Source organism: Pelecanus crispus, chromosome 1 (assembly GCF_030463565.1).
Source record: "Pelecanus crispus isolate bPelCri1 chromosome 1, bPelCri1.pri, whole genome shotgun sequence".
NCBI lineage: Eukaryota > Metazoa > Chordata > Aves > Pelecaniformes > Pelecanidae > Pelecanus > Pelecanus crispus.
This window is the reverse complement of record NC_134643.1, coordinates 73,763,997-73,786,818: the sequence shown is the minus strand read 5'-3', so window position 1 is coordinate 73,786,818 and position 22,822 is coordinate 73,763,997. Positions and strand designations below refer to the sequence as shown.

The 22,822-nt window shown below is 34.5% G+C and overlaps 1 protein-coding gene across 1 annotated transcript in view; it reads left to right on the top strand.

The window, feature by feature from the left end:
- Positions 1–22,822, top strand: part of PLCZ1 (phospholipase C zeta 1) — a 56,181-nt gene that overhangs the window by 10,300 nt on the left and 23,059 nt on the right. Inside the window, exons 4-8 of the mRNA XM_009488384.2 lie at positions 5,385–5,586; positions 7,223–7,367; positions 9,136–9,288; positions 20,021–20,248; positions 22,495–22,651. Coding sequence (XP_009486659.1) covers positions 5,385–5,586; positions 7,223–7,367; positions 9,136–9,288; positions 20,021–20,248; positions 22,495–22,651 — 885 coding nt within the window. The remainder of the gene's footprint in view (positions 1–5,384; positions 5,587–7,222; positions 7,368–9,135; positions 9,289–20,020; positions 20,249–22,494; positions 22,652–22,822) is intronic.

The following is a 22,822-nucleotide window of genomic DNA, read 5'->3' as shown; positions in this document are numbered from 1 at the left end:
TTTATTCCTAGGATATACATTCTTTTAAACTTGTTTTTTTGTGTGCATGTATGTGAGAGAAAGAGACAGAGGGAAGCATGCATTAGCAGGAGACAATTTTTGATCCCATTGGCCAATGTAAACCAAGTTTAACAGAGTAGTGATCTCAGTCAAATTCCTACAGATTTCATAAAAAATCACATGAAATAAGAAAGATGACTTAAAAATCTCAAGTAAGACAATGGCTGAAGCTGGATTCATGAGACACAAAAATTCAGATGTGTGAAAGAGCATGTAAATATCCAGTTTTAGGAAAAGCTTTCACCAGAAGACAATCAATAATGAGCTACAAGCCCTTAGAAAACTAAACTGCAGCTCAGACAGCTCCTTGATTCCAGTACACACCAGTATTAGTTACAAGTGTGGGTCAGGTGGAAAATAGACTCCCTAGAATGTAAACTCAGAATAGAAAAGGAATAACTGTATTCTTACTTTTATCTTATAACTGTATTCTTACTTTATCCAAGGAAATATTTCTGTCTTTACTCTTCACTTAGAATATAAATGTTTTAGTCTGACATTACGTAGTCAACATTTCATTCATTTCATAGTATGAAATCCCATCTGATAATGTTTCTGCCTTGAGGCTGTTATTACTTGATACTTTTAACAATTATGGAAAGCTTCCTTCTTCCAATATAGCAAGGTAACACCCTTGTCTCTGATTTCAAGTGTTTCTCATGAGTTCACCCCTAAAATTCCCAGCAGACATATTTGTACCCATTTCAATCTCTCTGTTGGCCAATGAACATAAATATTTAATTACTAATTTGGCTATTAGGAAACAAAGAACACAAACATTTAAACACAGGGAAAACACCTTTCTCCCTGTTTCCCAGGCCTAGCTTCAGTTCAGGCTCCTCTCCTCCCTACTTCCGAGTCTCCACTTCAGTCCAGACACCTCTTCTCCCACCTTGTCATTGATGCAGGTTGTACTCAGTCACTTCAGTGAGGAAACAGGTATTGCAGGAGGCTCTGGTCAATGCATAGTGATTTGTTTCTGCTGCTCCACCTTTCTCTTACTTTTCTTTTGCTACTGCTTCCCTCTTACTTGATTCATCTGCTTCAGTGTGGATCCTCCACAGGCCTCAGTCCCTTCAGGGCAGCAAACATCTCATGAAAGCTTTAATTTTTTCTTTCCATAAAGAAAGAAAAATACTCTCAAAGAAGTTCCAAGATAAATAAGAAAACAGAACGTAATAAACTCTAAAAAACATAGGCATATAAGGTAATCCACGTCTTTCAAATACTCAGGTTATATCCATAATTCCTCTCTGATATGGCAGTATTTGTATATATGGCAGAGCTGGAATTTACCTTAACCGGACGAATGGGGGAAAAATTTTTTTTTAAATTATGTTTGGAAAAAAAGAATATTATTAATAAACTGTATTCCAGACTATCCAAAAGGGGAGGGAAAGCTAAAAGCACTGAACTTTGTAAACAACAAGAAGCTACAAGAAGACAGAAATTGTTTCTTGCTTTCTCTTTTCCTTTCTACACCAGACGGATATGAGTGCACACTAACTATCACTAAAGGATCCTAATGGAGAGAAAGACTGAGGTTCCTCTAGGGAAGAAATGTGAGGTCTTGATGAAATTCTCTTTTTACTGCAGAATAGTTATGGAGAGGAATTCCCATTTCAGAAAATGTCTGCAAATGGTCAGAAAATAGTATGACTGTGCTATTCCTCAGAATTTAAAAAGCACCCTCTTCCATTTCTAGCTAGTTTTGGTATCTTCATCAGAGAAAGATAAGAGAGAGTTCTAAAGAAACCCAGTAGGTTTTCTCCACTGGTAAGAGAAGGGTGAACAAATAGTAGCAATAAGAAAAAAATTGAGCCTACCTTTATCTTAAACTCTAAAAACTATAATACCTTCTACCAAACATCAGATCACTGAAAATGTATTTTAGCAGATGGTATGCCATTTATGTTCACGTGATGCTCTTTTGCATATCTCAATTCACAGAACTGCATATGCTTCCAGAACTGTTAGTGCAAAGGCAATCTCTTCCTGCTTACAGATAGATCTTCACATTTTACAGAGTTGGCTGGAGTTTTCGTAGTTCTCCAGAAACATAATGGTGACTTTAGCTGTATGCAGTTCAAGGACAGCAACTACAGATCCCTGAAAAAAACTTATAAGCCAATGTAATGCAAGGGCCTGTAATAAACTGTATAAAAATACAAATATTTTTAGTCCATTGATTAGAGACGTGAGCTGAACATTTTACTGAAGTCAAAGAGCTTAAATGTTAGCTAGCAAAGTAACACAAAGTTGCTTTATAATGTTTTCACTTTTAGGGGATTATGGCCATGAGCATATTTAGATAAACATAAGTTGTCTTCTTGAGAACATTGTAGTTATCTTTTGTCAATGACAAAAGCAGCCAGAAAAGCATCAAAAATAATTCAGAAAATAAAAAACCTTGTAAAGTCAGTATTTTTCACTAATTCAAAAGATAAACATTAAAAAAAATCATGTAAGAATTGTTAGCAAATAAAAAAAAAAAAAAGGAGTTACTGGCCCAACTTGAAATTACACAGAGAAATATACAGGGCATGAAAAATAAATTAATCAGAAATGAAAACCAGATACTACCGATGAAAAGCCTTCTCTTCAAAGGAATTAAGTCTAAAGTTCATGTAATTCATTATAGATAAAGCATACAGGATGAATGTATTCTGTTTTGAGCAATATGTAAAATATTAAAAATATTTTTTAAAGACCCAGAAAGTAGAAACTTAATCCTACTGCTACAAGTATAAAACAATATAACATGTGCATGTGGATAAATCAAAAAAGTCAAGATACTAAATAAGATACAACTGTCAAGAGTCATCAGGGTAGCAATGTCATTCTGCAAATATGTTAGTTAAAAGAAAAGCCAAGGAAATTCTTGATCCACTACCTAAGTACAATCAGGTGACTAATATTATTAATGAGACCAGAGTAAGATCACAGTCAAAAATATGGAAAAAACAAGGCAGGACATGCTTAAATCAGATCAGTGAAGACAGGTTGACAAATCCGTAAGTTCTTAGAAAATTGACTGTAACAAACTTGGCTAATACAGGTTACCTTTGAAAAGATGTGGAGAATGGATGATGAATTGAAAGACTGGGAAAGATCAAATGTAATATCTATTTTAGAAAGGAAACATCCAAGGAACTAGACACCAGTCTGTTACCAGAAAAAAAATGGAACAAATAATGAATATGTAATCATGTCTAGGATGGTAAGGATGAGTAAGAGTTTGTCAGGACATTCCAAGAAGAAGTAGAATCCAGTTTTCTCCTATGAGAGAGTAACAGCACTGGTGGATAGAAGAAAAATCATACTTTTCAACACTGTCTTGCATTCTAAAAAACAAGTTGAGGAAGCAGTCACAATAACTACATGATACTTAAGCAACTCATTAGAAAATTACTCTGATAAGTTAGTCATCAATGACTTAGAGTCAAACTGAAAGGCTACACCAATCTACAGCTTCACTGAGCACTGTGTTTGGATCCAAATTTCAATTATGTCATTCATAAGCTGGGTGATGGAAGAGAAATTAATTGTATTAAATTTAAATTTAACACCAGAACTTCAAGTTTAATAGGGAACAAGATTAGAAGTCAAAGTGAACTTGGCAAACTGATGATATAGAAAAGAAGAATGGACTTCAAGAAGGAGAAGAACTACATTCCATTTAGGGCATCAAACATCAAGAAGGGAGTTCACCAGATGAAAAGGGTTGTAGCAACACAATGAAAATTATCAGAAGTCTAAGAAAACCTAACCTAAAAAGCAAGATGCAGTGAATTGAACTTGTTTCTTCTGGAAAGCAGTGGAATGAGGGGAAGTGTAACAGCAGTCTGCATATATGTATAAGACTGTGAAAAAAAAAAAAAAGGGAAAGGAATATTACAAAACAGAACAAATATTTTGGACAGCAAGGAATTTTCAGGGTAAACATTATAGAAAACTTTCTAACAATAAGGCTACTTAGTGCTGAGATGGGATTACTAGGATGTCTGTGGATTCTTCATCAATGGAAGTCTTTAAGAATAGCTTTGACAGACTTCTGGTAGGAATAACATTCTATGGTTAAGGACAACAAGGTATGTATGTATGATCTCTGGAGGGCCTTCATCCTTATTTTCTATTTCTGTTTAGCATTTTAAAACATTGCAAAGTTTTCTAGTTCAAAAAACTGTGTAATTTAGAAATAATTATTTTCTTGGTTTTAGCATCATCAGAATGATTTTAATAAATCCTCATTTAGATATAAAACTTTCAGTCTGTACACATACTGAAGATTGATGATTGCAACTCTAACCTGTGAATTGTGATTCTTATAGCTGTATCAAGAACTAACAGGTCAGATAAGTGTTTTGGGTGGGTTTTTTTGTTGTTGTTGGGTTTTTTTGTCAAAAGTTTGTATACATTGACTTCTTTAAGTTAGTGTTAACAGAAAGTAATCTTGGATTACTTACTGCTTAATTATCACTAGCCAACTATGATGACAAAAATAAGGTTATTTTGCAGCCAGCACTGGGCAAAATCCCTGACTAATTCAAAGTAGGTTATGTTTTGAAGCAAAGCTGACTTCTGGGTTTATATCATTTGTAAAATTATTACATTTGAAGCATGACATTGGAGCAGCAGTTGGCAGTATAATGGAACTGTTTGCCATTAAATCAGTTAAAAACAAAACAAATGGGATGACTATCACTGGTATGGAGGCAATTAACATATTTTGTTATAGATGAAGTAATATAATAAGCTTGATTTGCAATTCATCTTTGTGGGCACTCATTTATTTTGTTACGATGCTATTTTTATTTCAAATACTTCTAATTTAAACATTATTTAATCACTATTTATTTGGAATTTTCCACCACTGAGGAAGACATTTGGTGCTAGGAATCACAGTTTCTGTAAGACTATTTTGACAGTCTCTGACTGACATTTTGGAGAATAATTCCTGTTCTTTCTACAGAGAAAAGAAGATTCTCTTCATACATGGGCTGGCATATTACTTTCCAAAACTAAACAACAACAAATATTTTCCTCTGCATTTAATTAAGACTACTGCAAACTCTTCTTACTGGTGTCCATAGAAGAATAAAAATGTCTCATAATTTTCAACCAGAGCAATTTATCTCCAGAATTGCACACATCTGATGTTTGGGTTTATATTGTTTGTTATGAATTTTAAAATTGCAGGAAAGTGTTATGCTGTATAACCTTTAGCAATACTCAGAATTGGTTATTAAAAATCATGGAAATACACAGATGCAACCATCAGTTTAGCTTCACACCAGAAATTTTTTGCTTTCTTTTTTGTTCAGTGAGGAAAAGAAGGGAGATGTCATTTGAAGGATTTATAAGGTATATGAGCTCAGAAGACTGTTCGATATTTAAAAACGATCACAAGACCATCTACCAAGATATGAACCACCCATTATGTGACTATTTTATTTCATCTTCTCACAACACCTACTTGATATCTGACCAACTAATAGGGCCCAGTCATTTATGGGGATATACCAGGTATTTAGATACTGTTTTTTATTATTTTAAACATTCTTTTGCTTTTTTTTTTTTTTTTTTGTAGTGAATACTAAGTCACATATAATCCTGCTTGGCAATAAGGAATGAAAACATCACAGATACAAGTAGAAAATGTGAGAGTGGCATTTTATTTTGTATGTATGCTTTTCAATATATTTGCCAAACCATCTGTTCATAGTCTGGAAACAATCTATTGTTTCACTTACATCTCAAAAAATCTACCTCACAGCAAATGAAATCTATAGTATGCTGCACAGTATATGATTAAATCAGTTTTTAATCTCAATATGCCATGAAAAAATAAATAACTCCCTGAAATAAATGTACAATTCCTGGGCAAAGTCTAATTTTATCAATATACAGGATGCAACGGTACAGTATGGTGGAGTATGTGAAGGATATCTATGATCAGTGTATGTTGCAGCTTATGTCAATTTAGAAACAACAACAACAAAAAGTGGACACTATAGTAGCCAGGAGGGAGAAGAAACTTTGTCTTTGAATGTGCAGCATATGAGTCCAAGAGGAGAAGGAAACCAGGATTCCTTACTACCAAAATGCATTTAAAAGAAATGATCAGGGAGGGAGAAAATAGGTTACATAATAAAGGCAATACAGAGGGGGACAGAAAGCATGAAGAATTTGGAAGAGAGGTGTCCAGCATTCCTATTACTTTGTACTATTTTAGTGAAGTGAAAGCCATCGGAACCATCATCTATCTGAACTTTCTTGTTTTGGTTGTTGTCTGGATATTCTATAATGGCTTACAATCATCAGAAACATTAGTGAATTTATTTCTAGCAGTATTTAAAATGATATGACATTAATACTGCATTGCTTACAGTAATTGCAAAGAGGGTATGAAACCCTGCCCTCTTCCTCTTTATCTACTATTTGTGTAAGGAAAATATAAAATGCTAAAATAAGCTAGAAACATCTTTGAGATATCGTTAGCATGTAAAGGGCAGCATGTAGGTAAAATTAGGTAAAATAGTCTACAAGAAATGTTTAAATGAGTAGCAAGACAAATATTAGAAACCTAAGACATTTAAGGGGTGCCACTAGCATATTAAAAATTAAAACAGAGTGAATTTAAGGCATCTGAGAAACTTTAGCACTCCCTCTTAGAAATAAGGTGGGGGGAGAACAACTGAATTATGTTAAGACCAAGCACAACCTGATTCTGTGTGATGCTGTTGTTTTTAAATATAATGATATAACTTGCAGACAAATCCTGCAATTGTAAAAAAAAGGCCCTTTCAAACATTTCTTCTTCTACTTTAAGCAACAATTTGCCATCATTCCAAAATTCTTTTATTTAAATCTTTGACCCTCATTTTTAGTCTCTTAATGAAGGTTATTCAGATAATCCGTGTTACTCCTTAATGCTCTAATAAAGTTTATTACCTAACATGCTTAAGATAAACAACAGAAAATGAAAAACAGCTCTATCTCGTATCTGTATAATTCTATAGGATTTCTTTTCTTTTGTGATGAAAAAGTAGAGGTTTTTTTAATTATTCAATGTGCTTGTAATCAGAAATACAGTGACTTGTATAAGAAAATGTGGTATCTTTCTTTTGACTGTAAAATTGTTTCTTTTGTTCTTTTGAAGTGCTCTCTTAAAAGGATGCCGTTGCCTGGAAATTGATTGCTGGGATGGCTCAAACAATGAACCTGTTGTGTATCATGGTCACACTTTAACAAGCAAAATTCCTTTTTCTTCTGTAATTCAAGTGATAGACAAGTATGCATTTGTGGTATGTATAAATATATATAAAAAATATATATAGGTTAAAATGTTGTAGTGGCTTTAACAAAGCCCACGGACATGGTTGTTGTCAGTGATTCCCCAGGGTAAAAAAATATGAAACAGAGACAGTGCTTGTGGCAGTGGGCATTGTTGACACGAATTATGGGAAAATTGTGCCATCTGTTCTTAATATCTTTTTTTATTCTATTTAAGGAATGGTAGACATATTTTGCTGATATTGATTATAAACCAAACTTGGTGGAAGGAATTCAGAAGATCTTACTCAGCTTGTTAGGTGGAATTCTCACCTGAGGTCATTTCAGCAAGGACTGAACATAAAGTGAACTACTTCAGAATCAGTTGGACGTTTTACTCCTTCTTTACACCTTTTCATTTTTTTACTTCACTTATTCTTCTGTTGCTATCAGTCTGTCTTATATTCTATGCTTGAATTCACGAAATTGAGAAAAATGTTAGATTATAGCTGAGTTTGACACTTACTCTGTTTTCTGTTTCCTCTCTTTTTATTTTGAATTCAAGGCCTGATAAAGGTTACCACCTACTGCTGTCTTTTTGTCAGATGACTCATTAGGGCAATGTCCCTTCTGCCTATCTCTGGCAAAGCAGTGAAAGCTGGAGAGCTTTTGGCACTGTCTCAGTCTTTTGTATAAGTTTCTAGCAAAACTCCTGCTCAAATGAAGCCCTGAACGACTACTAAGATAACTTGTATTCAGGCCAGCATTATATGTGTGAATATATACACCTATGATCATACATTATTATGTCAAAGTTTCCAAGTTCTTCCTATTGGTTCATGAAAAATTGCAATAATTCTATTTTTTATTTTTTATTTTCCCTTATTTCCCCTTATGGAAATTATTTTTCACAAAACTTAGTCATTATTTCTAAAAAATTCACCTACCCAATGTGATACTACATCTGAAGAGATAAAGATTTCTTTAATTTTGAAAAACACCAAAATGGTCAACACTGATGTTTTTAAAATTCAGAAAGTTTTAAAGTCTCCTTTGAAATTAACCTAAATTTTTTACGCTTTAGTGTGTCTGGGAGGTTTTACCCCATACTCCTTTTTTGGCAGATGACATTATAATTCCTCTTTTTTTCTTTATAAGTTCATTTGCTGACAAATGCTGTTTCAGACACACAGTAGCCGATGCATCATTCTTTAAAAGCTCTGTGTATCAGCATAACTATTAACTCTGTGAGAAATTCTGCTTTTTGGTTCCAGGTTGTACTCTGCCCTGTGCAATTGAATCAGCCTGATTTTTGGCTGATTTAACACTTATTTTCTCTCTATTTTGTTTACATCCAACATTAATCAGTATGTTAAATACCTCTGATAAATTATTTTCTGTAGTTTATTGGACAAAGGCACTTCAATATGCTCTTTCCAAAGATCAGCTCAGATATTACCTGGTTTCTTTAATGAAGTATTGTGTCCTTTTCAACTGATCTTAATTTGATTTCCCCAGTTGTTTTTTTTCATCTCTGTATGTGTCTAGCCCTGTTTTAACCCCCCCTTAACTTCCTGAGGATGCATTTTTTTCACTTCTTCAGTTCTGCTTTTTCTTTTCTGTAAATATTGTAAGCTTTTTTATTGTGTTACTAACCTGAAACAACTGACCTATATTCTGAAAGTTTTGAAAATAAAGGAAAATACAAGTTAGTAAAAGGACTTTTGTAAGATATTTTGGGAAGTCAAGTAGTCCTCTTTTTATTTATTAATAATGAAAGCCTTTAAATTATATTTCCAGGCATCTGACTATCCAGTTGTGCTGTCTTTGGAGAACCACTGCAGCCCTAAGCAACAGGAAGTAATGGCAGACTATTTAGAAACTATCCTAGGTGACAAACTTCTTACTTCAACAATTGGTGATACAGTGGTGACTCAACTACCTTCTCCTGAGGTAATAACATTTCATTTTTTTGTGTGAAAGATAGGGAAAAGAACCCAGGTTTTTGGTTTTTTTTGTTTAATCTTCTGAAACTGAATTTATGAAACTGCTTATCTGGTGTCTGAAATAGACTTCAGGTGGTAACAAAAAAATAATTAAACAACACAAAAAAAACCCACATGAGAAGATAAACAGAAAAAGCAAAAATTAATCATGTGGATTGATTTCAAGGAAAACTGTTTTCAGTACAATGATGAAGCATGTATTTGTTAAAAGCTAACACACTAACATTTTTGCAAAGCCTTACATCTTGCAGTTCACAACAATCCAACTTCTGGTGCTTTGGATGCATTAAAAGTTTTGTTTTATTTTATATACAAATACAGTTAAGTAAAGTTTGTGGGTTGCAGTTTATTTGATATGCAAACATGGTGGCTGTAGTAATGTGTCTTGTTATTTTGAACCATACTTCCTAACACTGAATAAACCCGCATATCAAAAACTGAGTAGCGATACTGAAATTACTCTGATTTTTTTAAAGTAAACTATTACTTAATATGAATTAAGTTATCCTAGTGTGGTTCATCTACAGTAGTCCTATGTTGAAGACATGGTAGTCTAAACACAGAAAAGAGCATCTGCCTTTTAAGAGGGCAGATTTATACACAGAGAATAACTTGCCAAAGATTGTACAAGTACTACTGAATCTGAACTCTAAATCTGAGAGCTATGCAAACATCTGATTAATTTAATTTTTGAAATTTCAAGTTATTGAAACATTGTTATAATGAACAACTTCAAAGTTTCTGTTGACCTGTAAAATCAACATTTTGAGATTAAACTGAACAATCCTCTCCTCTCCTCTCCTCTCCTCTCCTCTCCTCTCCTCTCCTCTCCTCTCCTCTCCTCTCCTCTCCTCTCCTCTCCTCTCCTCTCCTCTCCTCTCCTCTCCTCTCCTCTCCTCTCCTCTCCTCTCTTCCTTTTCTCTGAAATGAGGCTTCCAGTGTTTTAGTTTTAAAAGAGCAAACAAAGTATACATTTTGAAACAACATTATGCTTTGAACCAAAATTTTTAAATCTTCACTTTAAACGTGCTAAATTTAAATTCTGCTAATTTATTTTTTGTTCCTTAGATTGAAAGAATTTCCTGAAATTTAAACATGTAATTGAAATGGAAAACTAAATCTACTTTTTTTTTTTCCCAATAACAATGTTGATGGAACTGTTTCATCAAGTTCTGTTACTGCAAAAACATTCTCTTTTTCTCAGTGTGTTTCTCCCTAAGGCAGTGTTTCTCAGCTGGTGGCTTGAGACCCCTGGGGTATGAAGTCAGAAAAGGCAATTAGATGGGTGTTGAAAATTTTATTGCAAAACAAAACAAATAAATTTCCATTGTTCCAGTCTTTGCACATAATTTTCTTCCAAGGACAAAAGATTTTTTTTTTAATTCTTGTAACACGAATACATGCATACATACAAAATAGTTATTTAAGCTCACGACTGTTATCAGTGACATATGCAAATGAAATTGTGGGGAGGAAACACTGTCATAATTAAAGATAACACACAGAGAAATGTATATTTGTAAAGGATTTGCCATGGAAAAAACATTTTTGAAGTGGTGTGTCCAAAAGACTTGCTAAAGTGTTACCATAGTGTTATATTTTCATAGCAATGTTGTCATAAATATATTTAATACATCACGAGGGTTTGTTTTAAAGCTTTTTAAAGCATAGCTGCATTCAGTCTAATAGATGTCCAAGGATCATATGTCCTCTGTAGCAAACACAAAATCAGTGTACTGCATCTGAGTCGTGGAGTCACTGAATCACATGCTTAAAAATATTGCTTTCTATGACATATGTCCCTTACCATATGTTGACTGTCATATAGGGAATTCATACTTCATGTTTCCATAGATTAGAATTTTCATAAGTCACCTCTCTAGAATTTTTGCCTGCAAATGCATTGCTGGGTTCCATACTTATTCCTCACTTAAATGTATGCTGTTCAGGTGAGCTTCATTCTGTTGAACTTTTAATGTTTTAAAGTTATGTGAGATGTATTCTATATCTATGTAAGAGTTACCTAAATAATGCCACTGTTCTCAGCTGATTTAGACAAGTCTGGATTTAAAAAATCATTATGTTGAGAAAGAACAAGGATTAGGATCACCTCTGTGTCTCTGAAATGAATTTGCAAATAGAGTAGTAAGCTTGACTTTTGGCTAGCATCATTTTGAAGAATGACTTTTGGTCCATGCTCAGGAGTTTAGTGACATCACATCTGCAAAGCTTGGGACCTTGTGCATATTCAAGACCTGGGTAAATTCATTATCATTTGAGTGAGTCAGGTGCTGAACTTAGTCTTAAGCCTGCTTTACTTAAGCAGTGCAAAAGAGATGTTACAGAACCATAAATGACGAATTCAAAATGCTGTTAGTGAGAAGGATTCTCAGTTAGTGTAAAAAATAATAGTTGTCACCTATATCATTTGCTCTTCCACTTCTTTCAAGACAGAGCACTAGCAAGAATAGGGAGGAAGCTATCGCATCTGGTATGATTCTATAGAAACCCAACTGATAAAGCCATCCCAGGAAGAAAATTGTATCAGAAGTGTTAACACCAGTAACTGAGTAAAGGCATTGTTCTTTAAACATGACAGTCTTCTGATTTCTAATATAAGCCTAATAAAAATGTAGTAAGTGTCAGGATGAATAAAATTCATTGTAATTGCTGAGATATGAGATTGGTTCAACAGAATATGTGTTCATTAACATGGCTCAAGTGCAGTAAATACATTTGCTTAGAGGTTGATACAACTGATAACCTGATAACTCATTTGTAAAAAAAATTACTATGAATAATACACTCAAGGGAATTGGTGTACCTGCCTACATGAGTACATTTACTAGCAAAATTCTTATCAGATAACTGTATCTATCTATATTATATTTGTACACAACAAAAAGGGAAAGCTTTGAAATCAGTTTCCTCTTTTGAAACTTTCCTATGTAACTCATTTTTATTTATGTGTGAACCTGTATCTTTCATTGAATATTGAAAATGAAAAAAAGAAATAGAAAATATAGCAAAAAGCCACATTTTTTTAAAAGAAATCATTATACGCCCTAATTTAGCCTACTAACAGGTCTTAAGTTTTCTTTGTAGAGTCCTGTTCAGCATGTTCTGTGGCCAAAATACATTGCTTTCACCTAGATTATTAGCTTTTTCTGTAGCATGTTGGATATGCTTTTAAAGTCTGTTCTAAATACTAATTTTAAATTATGATTTCTTCAGTGTTGTTTCTTTTTTTAGACTGTTATATTGTCTTACATTAAAGCAAAATAAAAATAGGTGGTAAATTGCTTATATGCTAAAATATTTACTTTTGATTATAAATGAATATATATGTCACACTAAAGTAATATAATATATATAGTAATATATTTCAAGTCACTTTCCTGTGTGTGTGTATGTGTGTGTATATGTATATAAATTTAATGTGTGTTTAAAAAGTAAGGTATTTGGATCAGAGTTACTGCTTTATCTCCATTTTCCCTACAATCTTGTTTATGTTCTGTTGTCATCTTGACCTACCTTGAGTTGAGCTCCACCCTCCTCTCTCTCTGGTTGGATCTTAGCAAGGAAGATGGGAGGGATCAAAAGGGTAGACAGTCTTTCACTCTTCATTGAAATTAACAATAACCACAGAGACATTTTTTATAATATGCTCTGTTAGAGAATATTCTAATCTAATAATATACCTAGGGACACAGCACAAACCTCTTTACTTCCACATGTGCCTAACATGCCTAAAAATGCAATGGACATATTTCTGTCCCTCAAGTCCTCTGATTGTCTGTGTCACAACAAGTTATTGATCACTTAGTTGTCACCTCTTGTGTTCATGACCTGTGCTATTGCCATTTTTGCTAGGCGTTTTTTAACAACCTGCTTAGAATCATAGAATCATTTAGGTTGGAAATGACCTTTAAGATCATCCAGTCCAACCATTAACCTAACATTACCAAGTCCACCACTAAAACAATTAAGGGTAGAGTATTGTAGGATCTCTCAGAGATTTGGCTCCAGACTTACCAGTTCAGCCCTCCTTCCCTTCTCTCTCAGATTTCTTTGGCAAGGACCTTCAACATCCAGCTTCTCCCTGTCACAGGAGACTGACACATTATGTTTCCTGGGTAGGAAATCATTCTCATTTGACAGCTACTGTTGTTCCTAGTTTCGCTCCTCCCATGAAGGGGTACATGCAGCTCATGCAAGGCTTCCTTTTAATACCCACTTCTCAGTGTTCATCAAGATCTGAATCAAATGGTGCCCTTGTCTGTACATGAAGTAGAATACCGCATAATTTCTCCAAATACTTCATAGAAACATTTGCCAATTACAAGTTCTTATTTAGATCTTGGAGATTTGGAGACCTCCACTGAACTTATTTTCTCCTCTGTCGTCTGATCAATCTCCTACTTCCTTTTCTAAGTAGGTTTTGAGCTACGCCTTTGTCAGCTGACATGATTGCGCGTGTCTGGAAGAAGGATTAAAATGCAGAGCAAACCCAGTCTTAGGTGCTTCCTTGGACCACAGCTCATGCATCATGTCTCCTACCATTTTAAGTCTAAGTGAAAATCACAAGGAGGTCCAGAAAAGAAAACTGGATGGTCACTGAAAGCTGTTGCGCTCTGCTTTTTCTCAACACCCACTTGCCCTGAATCACAAACCCCAGAAAATTTCAGGAAAATAATTTTTTTAATTCTTTGGCCTCAGTCATATGTTCACCCTGCAGCTGACTATACTAGTATTGTTAATCCCCTGGAACATTACTGTATTCTATAGCATCTCAACAGACAATTCTTCCTCTACATTTGGAGTAGAGGAAAGACAAGGCTTTCATTCTTTCACACACCCCTTATCCACTGAGATAAACTGAGGCCACGCTTGAGCTTCATCAATCTCTTCTACCATATCTAGCCTCTTACCTCCTTCCTATGCAGATATTTTGTCACCCAAAGCAACAGACCCACTACAACCCTCTCTTTGCAGTCTTGGCCACTATGGTTCTTCTAAAGAGACTTCATGAACTTTCTTTAATATTCACTGGAATATCAAGTCCTTTAGTCAGTTCCCACATTAAATTATATTTGGCATCACTGACTGGTGCCAGAGACCTCTGCTGATTGCACCAGCACTCCTGGATTATGCTGATATAAAGTGACAGAATGTGGTGTCTTGTGCAGCAATTTGTAGATGAACTTAGAAAATATTAGAATCCTAGAAGTGAGATCAATTTTTTCTTACCCTGATGAATCCTTCCTCTAATGAGTTTGACAGCTACTGAAAGAAACAAGTAAGCCTCAAATGTAACGCACAAAAAAGAATGTAAATGCAGTGATGCTTTTGATGAAGGTTTGTTCCTCAATTATTGTGCATTGTAGTACATCAAACTACCTTACACTGCTGGCATGATATATAGATGAACTACTTACAAATTTTTCATTGTTTGCAGGTTTCCTATCACAAAATTGGAAAGAGATATTGATGCATTGTTAACTGAAATTGAAGTGGCAACTATTGTTATTTTACAAGTCATCTTCAATGTTTACTACACAGCTGCAAGATTGATTACTGTGTTGTGGTGGTTCAGAAGCATTTCTGGCCATGATCTCCAAGGTTTCCCCTTAGTTATTGAAGCCATGTTATCTAACTAAAAGGACCTATTTATTAATCTCCTTGAGAAAGATTCATAGAAGTTTGTCAGTACAACCTTACACTCTCTAAGCATTTTAAATCCTACTGTTAGGGGAAAAAAACAACTAACTCCATAGCCAGGACTCCTTCACCTTTTTCTTCACCTGTATCTACTCAATATACGAAGGAGCTTTCCATACACAGACACTGTTTTCTCAGAATGCACCAGTCTGTGTGAACCAAGTACCACAATCTTCGACATCTAGATATAACATTTGAGTGTATGTTTAAGAGATTCATGTTGCTACTGCACTTTCTTCCTTTCTCTGTAAAGACCTGTCTCACTGACAAACTTTCAAAACTTGGTTGTACCTGGCTGTCTATAATCTCTGACAAATAAGTTTTTACTGACTGTCTGTAACGCCTGACAAAAGGGTAATAGTCTGATTAACCTGCGGCTATATGATTCTATTTTCAGCCTAACCATCTCCAAACTTTCCTCTCCCGTATCTTTGTAGGTTTTTATAGTCTTATTTTCTTGTTATTGAAAAAGTAGGACATAAAGATTTTCACTCAGAAATTCAAGATCAAGACTGCTTTAGCATATCTAATTCTGTTGCTTCAGTGATGAGATTCATTCCTATTTTTTTGACCTACAAGTCACATATGCAAATGTCTTGACCAAGTCTTTACATCAGAAATACCTTTGCTTCTTAGCAAGTCAAAAACATTTCCAGTCCACTGTTTTGCCTTTCAATCTGTCTATGGCATCTATTCTTTACAAAATTGAGAGGAAAGATGTTGAAAATGTAGCGTGCCTTGGTGCTGACCTCAAAAATAAGAAAGTCAGTGTTGTTTATCATAACATTTTTGGATTCTCTAGGTTGGGCTCAGACTTTTCTCAGTGGTGCACAGTGAAATAGATAGAGGCAGTGAGAATGAACTGGAATACAATAAATTCTATTTAAACATGAGAAAAATAATTTTTACTTTGAGGGTGGTCAGGCGCTGGAGCAGGTTGCCCAGAGAGATTATGGAGTGTCCATCTTGGAGATACTCAAAACCTGACTGGACACAGCCCTAACTCTTATTGACCCTGCTTTGAACAAGGGGGTTGGAATAGATGGTTTCCAGGGGTCCCTTCCAAACTCAGCCATTCTGTAGTTATATTATATGGCTTCCTGGTTTGACCTTGGACCTGCCTCATGACTTGTCTGGCAGTCACTGGACTGCTTCCTGAACTTGCCTACCATCACCAGACCTGCTCTACTTGTCTTACTGTTGCTCTAGTTGGTGAGGTCACTGCTCCATGCCTGCCCTACTGTCACCCTCAGCTCCTGGGTCACCTTTCTACTGGTCCTTTCTGCTCTCTGAGTTGTTGCAGATTCTTCAACCATGAGCAGCAGGTTGGTTAACAGTTTTATTTGCAACATATTTGCAGATCAGTTACACCCCATTTTTTGCCTTAAAAGTCTCTAAGAAATGCAAAATCATCTGCACTAGAACTTTCTCCAAGACTACGATCAGATGTCTTTTTGATTGCATGGTTCAGAACTTCTATGTGTGTTTTCATATTTCTCTTAGATCTGATGGAGTCCTTAGGCAAAACAGGACAAGACATTGCCAGCTAAGGGCCCTATTTTTCAATGGGATCTAACCTTACTGCCAACAGTTATAATAGGTCAAGCCTCTGAGCCATTAGTAAATTGGTCCTCTCTTTATCTTTGAAGTTTGGTTCCTGAGCAGGACTGATTCTGGTAGATGAATGAGAAATAATACCTTACAAAATTGTTTTTAAGGACAGTGTTTCTTAGAACACACACTTTTACCCAGGATTGTGTCAGGTTTTCACTTCATCCAGAAGATTAGTCTGCCAGTGTCACCCCTCCCAATTTCCTTCTTCAGGCATGTTTTGGTTTTTTTGTATTTTTAACAAAAGGGCATTTAGCAAGATTCTCTCAACTATTTTGTGTCTACTACAGAGCACAACACAGAACTGGAATTTTCAATGTAGGGGACTTCTCACTAGATAACTGTATTGTATGAAACCTTGTTATGAGATAGTTAAAAAGGTGCTCCTGATATAATTAATATCCTTCTAACTAGAGCTCAGACATTACTGGTAGTATTGATTTCAAATATCTCAATAACTGTTATTTATAAAGCTGCCACAAAGATATACATTCACACTTTCACTAAGCATGAATTCTCTTCTTGAATCATTGAAGAATGCTGATGTTGGGTTTTTTTTAACAGTTGTACATAACAATAGTGTCCTGTTTTTTTCATTCAAGATAATTTTGTCAGTGCCTCAAAAGCTTCCCTTATGTTAGACTTCACGGAAGGTGTCGCATCTTTACCCTATATCAGTACTTAAGACTGTAATATAATTCTTGAAATAGAAAATTATGTAAAACTTTAAACTGATTTTAACCTTGTTACTTAGCAAGATTTTCAGGATTTCATATTCCTCTTACTAAACACCTACAGCTGGTCAGGAGAGGAGAGGAGAGGAGAGAAGAACATGCCCAATTTAAATAGGGGAAACTATTCTTTTTTAAATACTCATGACCCAAATCCACGGTTTGTTCTCTAAATTTCTGAGGACTGAATTTTGTCCCTTTTTACATTAATTGCAGTGCTCCGTAGGTGGGCTTGCCTCATCCATTCCAAAGTGTTTGTGATTCTGTCTTGGAGTTTTGTATTACTTCAGCTGTTCTGATTTCTGTTGTACATTATGTTAACTAGAATGCCTATTTAGTATAATAACTAAGTTTTGTTCATTTGATTATTTAAATGTTTGTTCCAGTTGATTGTACTTGGAGGCTTTTGCTTATACCAGCCTTGAAGTCCCATTATGCTCTAGGGAAGATCTATTATGCTTTACATATTTACATTTTTAGTATGCTTACAGTTTATATATAAGTACCTAGTAAACAAGTATTTTTCAAATATTTTTTATTTTATATTTAAACTGGAAAAGAGAAATTATAGTGAATGTTCAGACTTTCAGCTCATTATCAGGCTAAAAGATTTAGACATTTGTACAAAAAGATGTCTCGTGTGTAGTACTGCTGATTACCAGTTAACGAACTGCAATTTCACAAAGCCACTGATTTTGTAACCATACATTTGTCATAAGTATTTTTTGAAGATCTGTTTGCAGCTCAGACTTAAAATCCATGGTGTGTCTTTTTCAGTTCATGGTTCACTTTCAGTGATTTGGGTTAACTATTATTGGAATCTGCTTCTGGCCAAAAAAAAAAAAAAAAAGGCAAAATTCCTTCTTGCTAGAATATTTTCTATAACTGTTTTTGAAAAGAGCTGTGATTTTAAAATGCTATTTTTAAAGGAAAAAAAAAACCCCAAACCCTCAGGGTATTTGCATCTTTGCTAACAGTTCATAAACAGAATTTTAGAAACTATCTGAGTTAAAAACATCATGGCCCATTTTTATATGATGATGCAGACTATGGCCTTTTTTTACTTAAAGCAAGTTTATATATAGGAGGCAGTAATATATCCATAGAAAGGTTTTCCTTCCCTAGTATACCAGGTCTTATTTTAATTTGTAGAATTAAATTTTACCTATGAATAACAAAATACAAGACCAAAGGTGGATAGAACTGCTTTTAAGTACTGGGAAATATGAAGATGCAAAGGAAAATTCAGAACTCTTTAAAATATGAGTAGCATTACTCATGTTAAAAATCTTCTAAAAATATCACAGAAAAAAAATGAGTGCATCAATAAGAAATGAAGGAAATGTTAAAGGGCATCCTTATTCTGAATCACCAGTGCAGAGAGACTAATCAAATCTTACACTAGCATGGCATTGATAGATATTAAGCATAGGATATCTCATTCCACTGGCACACTGACAAAGTACTAATACAAGATCTGAAGCGATAAGGGGATTATCAGCAATGGAGACTGCAATGAAAATAAGTGGAATATCTATTTCTTTGCCTATGCCTCTAGTTTCTATTATAAAGCCTTGGTTTTATATAAATGTTTCTATTATCCATGCTTTTCATATTTACTTAATGGATATCTTAAAATACAATATTTCAGTTATCTTTTATTTAATGTGTAAGCATTTGTTCCCTGATTCTGTAACCTTCCCAGCAGTATAGCCTTCCTTTTCACTAGTGCATATGAAACTTAAGGAATATTTTTGTGGATTACTTTATCCAATAACCTAAGTAAGTTCTGTCACTCACTGGCAGTTCCTGCATACAGAGGTAGAGATGAATGTCTGCTACATAATAGATGTTTTACTATGAGTATTATTTCATAAATCTAAGTGAAATTTATACTCATAGAATTCAGGTGCATAGATGAAAGCCATCTTATTAGATATGATAACATTCAATGAATTTTTTTCCTACATTTTTTATTATGGGAGTTGAAACATGCCCATTTAAAAATAGAGGAACTGCTTAGGCAACAAATTGCCAAACTCTGTTAATTTTCCTGACCACGTAAGATCAGCATGAGGATCCACTGTATAATGACATAACAACAAAAGTTTTAATTTGGTACACTAGACAGATATGCACAAATACACTAATCAAATAGGGTAACAAATTTCCAGCAGCTGCAATGATAGCTAAAAAAATTTTCAAATTAGAATCAGATACATGTCTATAAGTCTCTATATAAAAATAAATTCATGCATACTGAAAAAATATACCTCCTATGTTGTACCTGGCCATCACCTCTGACACTTACTTAACTTCCTGCCTTAATCTTGCTCACAGTTTCAGCATCTGTGTATCTGTGTGGTGGAGAGGTTTTTTTCCTGTCATAGGGTTAGATATTTATATTCTATTGTGTACTTTGATTCTCAGATTCTGTTTGTTTTACTTGCTTTTGACTTCTGCCTTACCAATACCTATCTTCACTTCATTGTGTTAACTCACTTCACTATATTTAATAAACAGATTTGAACATGAGTTAAACAATATCTAGATATGAACACCTACAATTAGTCCATGCATAATTCTAGTTACTACTCTTTAACTTCTTTTCTACAGGCACTAAAATTCAAAATTCTGGTAAAAAACAAAAAAGTTGGAACAATTGAGGAAGGTATGCTCAGGAGAGATCTTGACATTCATGGTGAGACAGGGGAAATTTCTGACTTTGAAAATGTATCTGACGAAGATGAGACTGATGAAAAAGCCCCTCTTTACCCAAAGAGTGGTTCCTCAAAAAGAAAAAGTGAATGTAGACCTTCATCTCCACCTCGAAAAAAGGCAAAGGTAACTTTTGTCTCAATTGACTTTAGAAAACACATAGAAGTATGCCAGCTTTTTTAAAAAAGAAAGAACATATTATCGTAAAATAGAGACTAAATTTAAAAGGTAGGCTTTAAAATTACTTAGAGCAATATATTTTGAAATAATATTTTTTAGCTCAAGGTTTCAGAGTTTTCCTGGTTCTTAAAAGACACTCCAAACTGGAGCATGTTTTAGTATCCAAATAAAAAGCAACCCTTCCCTGTGCTCCCATCCTAAACACCACCTGCATTTTTCACTTTCAAATCTTGTGCTTGTCCCAGGTGCTTAATACCACAATAGATCTAAGATGAAGTTGCACAGCTGCTTTGTTGGTCTCAAGGCCCTCCTGGAGCTATGCATGGAGAACACTCATAGCAGTTCCTGATGATGAAGGACAGAGTTAACTACCTATTTCTTCCTGTAGTACACCAGTCTATCATGACAATTTTGAAGAGTACCCATTCCCCTATTTTCTTCTGTTCTGGATTTATGCATGAAATTAGGTGTAGAGTTCTGGTTGTGCTAAAACATTTTTAAGCACTTATAACAGAAAATATATTTTTACATTTATTATATAGGCACTTAACAATAAATACTATTTCTGAAAGAGAGTGTAAAAATTGGATGTAATTTCTTTTTAATAGTCAGATTGAACTTATTTTTTTAATCAAATTATAATTCTCTGCCATGGAAACCTGTTCCTCCGTCAAGGTTCAAACTACTTTGTTCAAGTTTTTTCATCAGGCAGGAAGCACCCAGTATCTAGTCACTTTTACACATCATGCTCTGATTACCTGAATGCAGATAGACTGGCAATGCTCCTCAGGGCTCAGTGGTTTTGCTGTGAGGCAGTGTCTCTTCCTCTGTTTCTTTTCTCTGAGTGATTTGAAGGTCAAGATCTTTGCTTCTTTTTCTTTCCATCTGATGTAGAGAGGTAGTAAGGAAAAATTCTGAGGAAGGATAGAGTCCTCTTTGAATAGGGAAGGCCAAATTTCCAGTTAATAGGGTCACATATATTTGTAACATCACGTTATAGACCAGAACATATAACACATACATCTTGATCAACAGCAGCAACAACAGATGTCTGGTTGTGTTTCACAGGCAGAAGAGAAAATGGTTTCTGGAGTCCTACTCTATTGGAGTGGGAGTATTTATTCTGAGGTCACACTCTATTGCTCTGTTGGAGGGTGGGAGAGCATTTGAATCCACACCCAAAATACCCTGCTGATGCTGTTGCCTTTGGTTGTGTCACTGCCTTCTACATCCAGAGAGTTGTATATTCAGCAGTTCTGTGCCAGTACACTCCTATTTCTCCCAGAATAATTAATGCACTTGAACTTTGCATAGTTTAAGAGCCACAAGCAGGCAATCCCTATTATTTTGTCAGGTGAGAATTTGCCTTCAAAAGCTTTAATGGAATGTAAACATTATTAGTACCATCAGCTCTTTGCTGGCTACTACCACTGATTAGCTCACAAGTTCATGCTAAGTAAAATAAAGAGGTCATATAGTACCTCAGTTTAAGAGATAAGAGTCTGCTAAAATTTGAGTCGCTTCAATGTACTGCAGCTTTTGCTTTGGCTTGCTTTCGTAATGTAGTAAGACTAAACAAAGACTTTGACCAAAGAACTTTCCATCTTAATTAAGAACACAGTTTTCCTAACTTCAGAGCAATGTTTGGAGGAATATACCTATGATTGAATTGCTTGGCATGGTAAAATATTCTCCTGTTATTCTACATTTTGTAGTTGAGTTTATGCTATTGATGTATAGATTCTCCTGCTCTTTTTTTTTTCTCCAAGTAATTCGTACCAGTATACCTTTTCTAGTACCTTATCTACTTAGGAATATAAAGTTAGACATATATTTTAAATGAGTAATATTAAGAGCCATGAAAAATTATCTTAATTTACATATTAGACGCAGAAGCAGGGAAATGATAAAGCTGTCCAAAAGAACACTGTGCTAGGAAGCACTGGAAGCATCTCTCCATTCACCCTACAATTGCTATGATGAACATAGGGACAATAACTTAATTGTCTCTGACTGGATCAGCTCTCACTATCAGAAGTCATATATTAAGCTGAAATATTTGTTAATTGTGACACATTTTTCTGTGCTTTATTCATCCAAAATTATAGTTTCTTCTGAATTATTAATAATAATAATGAAATATGTTATTGTGTTTTTTTTATTCTTCCGTTATTTTATATTATGATTATTAGACGAAGAAGATAAAAATTGCCATTGCATTGTCGGACCTTGTGGTTTATACCAAATCTGAGAAGTTTAGGAGCTTTGAGCATTCCCTAGCTAATCAGAAGTGCTATGAAAACAATTCAATTGGAGAGGTTCGAGCACGAAAATTTGTAAAACATTCAGGTAATTTCTTTTGATTTAATCAGATAAAAGTTACATTGTTGCTATGGTTCACTTCTTAGGCACTGGAAGGGTTAAAATTTTATGAAACACACGCTATCCAATTTTATTTGGTTGTTTTTACAACATTGTTTTAGAAATATCTTGTCATTTGCATTGCACTTTGGTATTTCA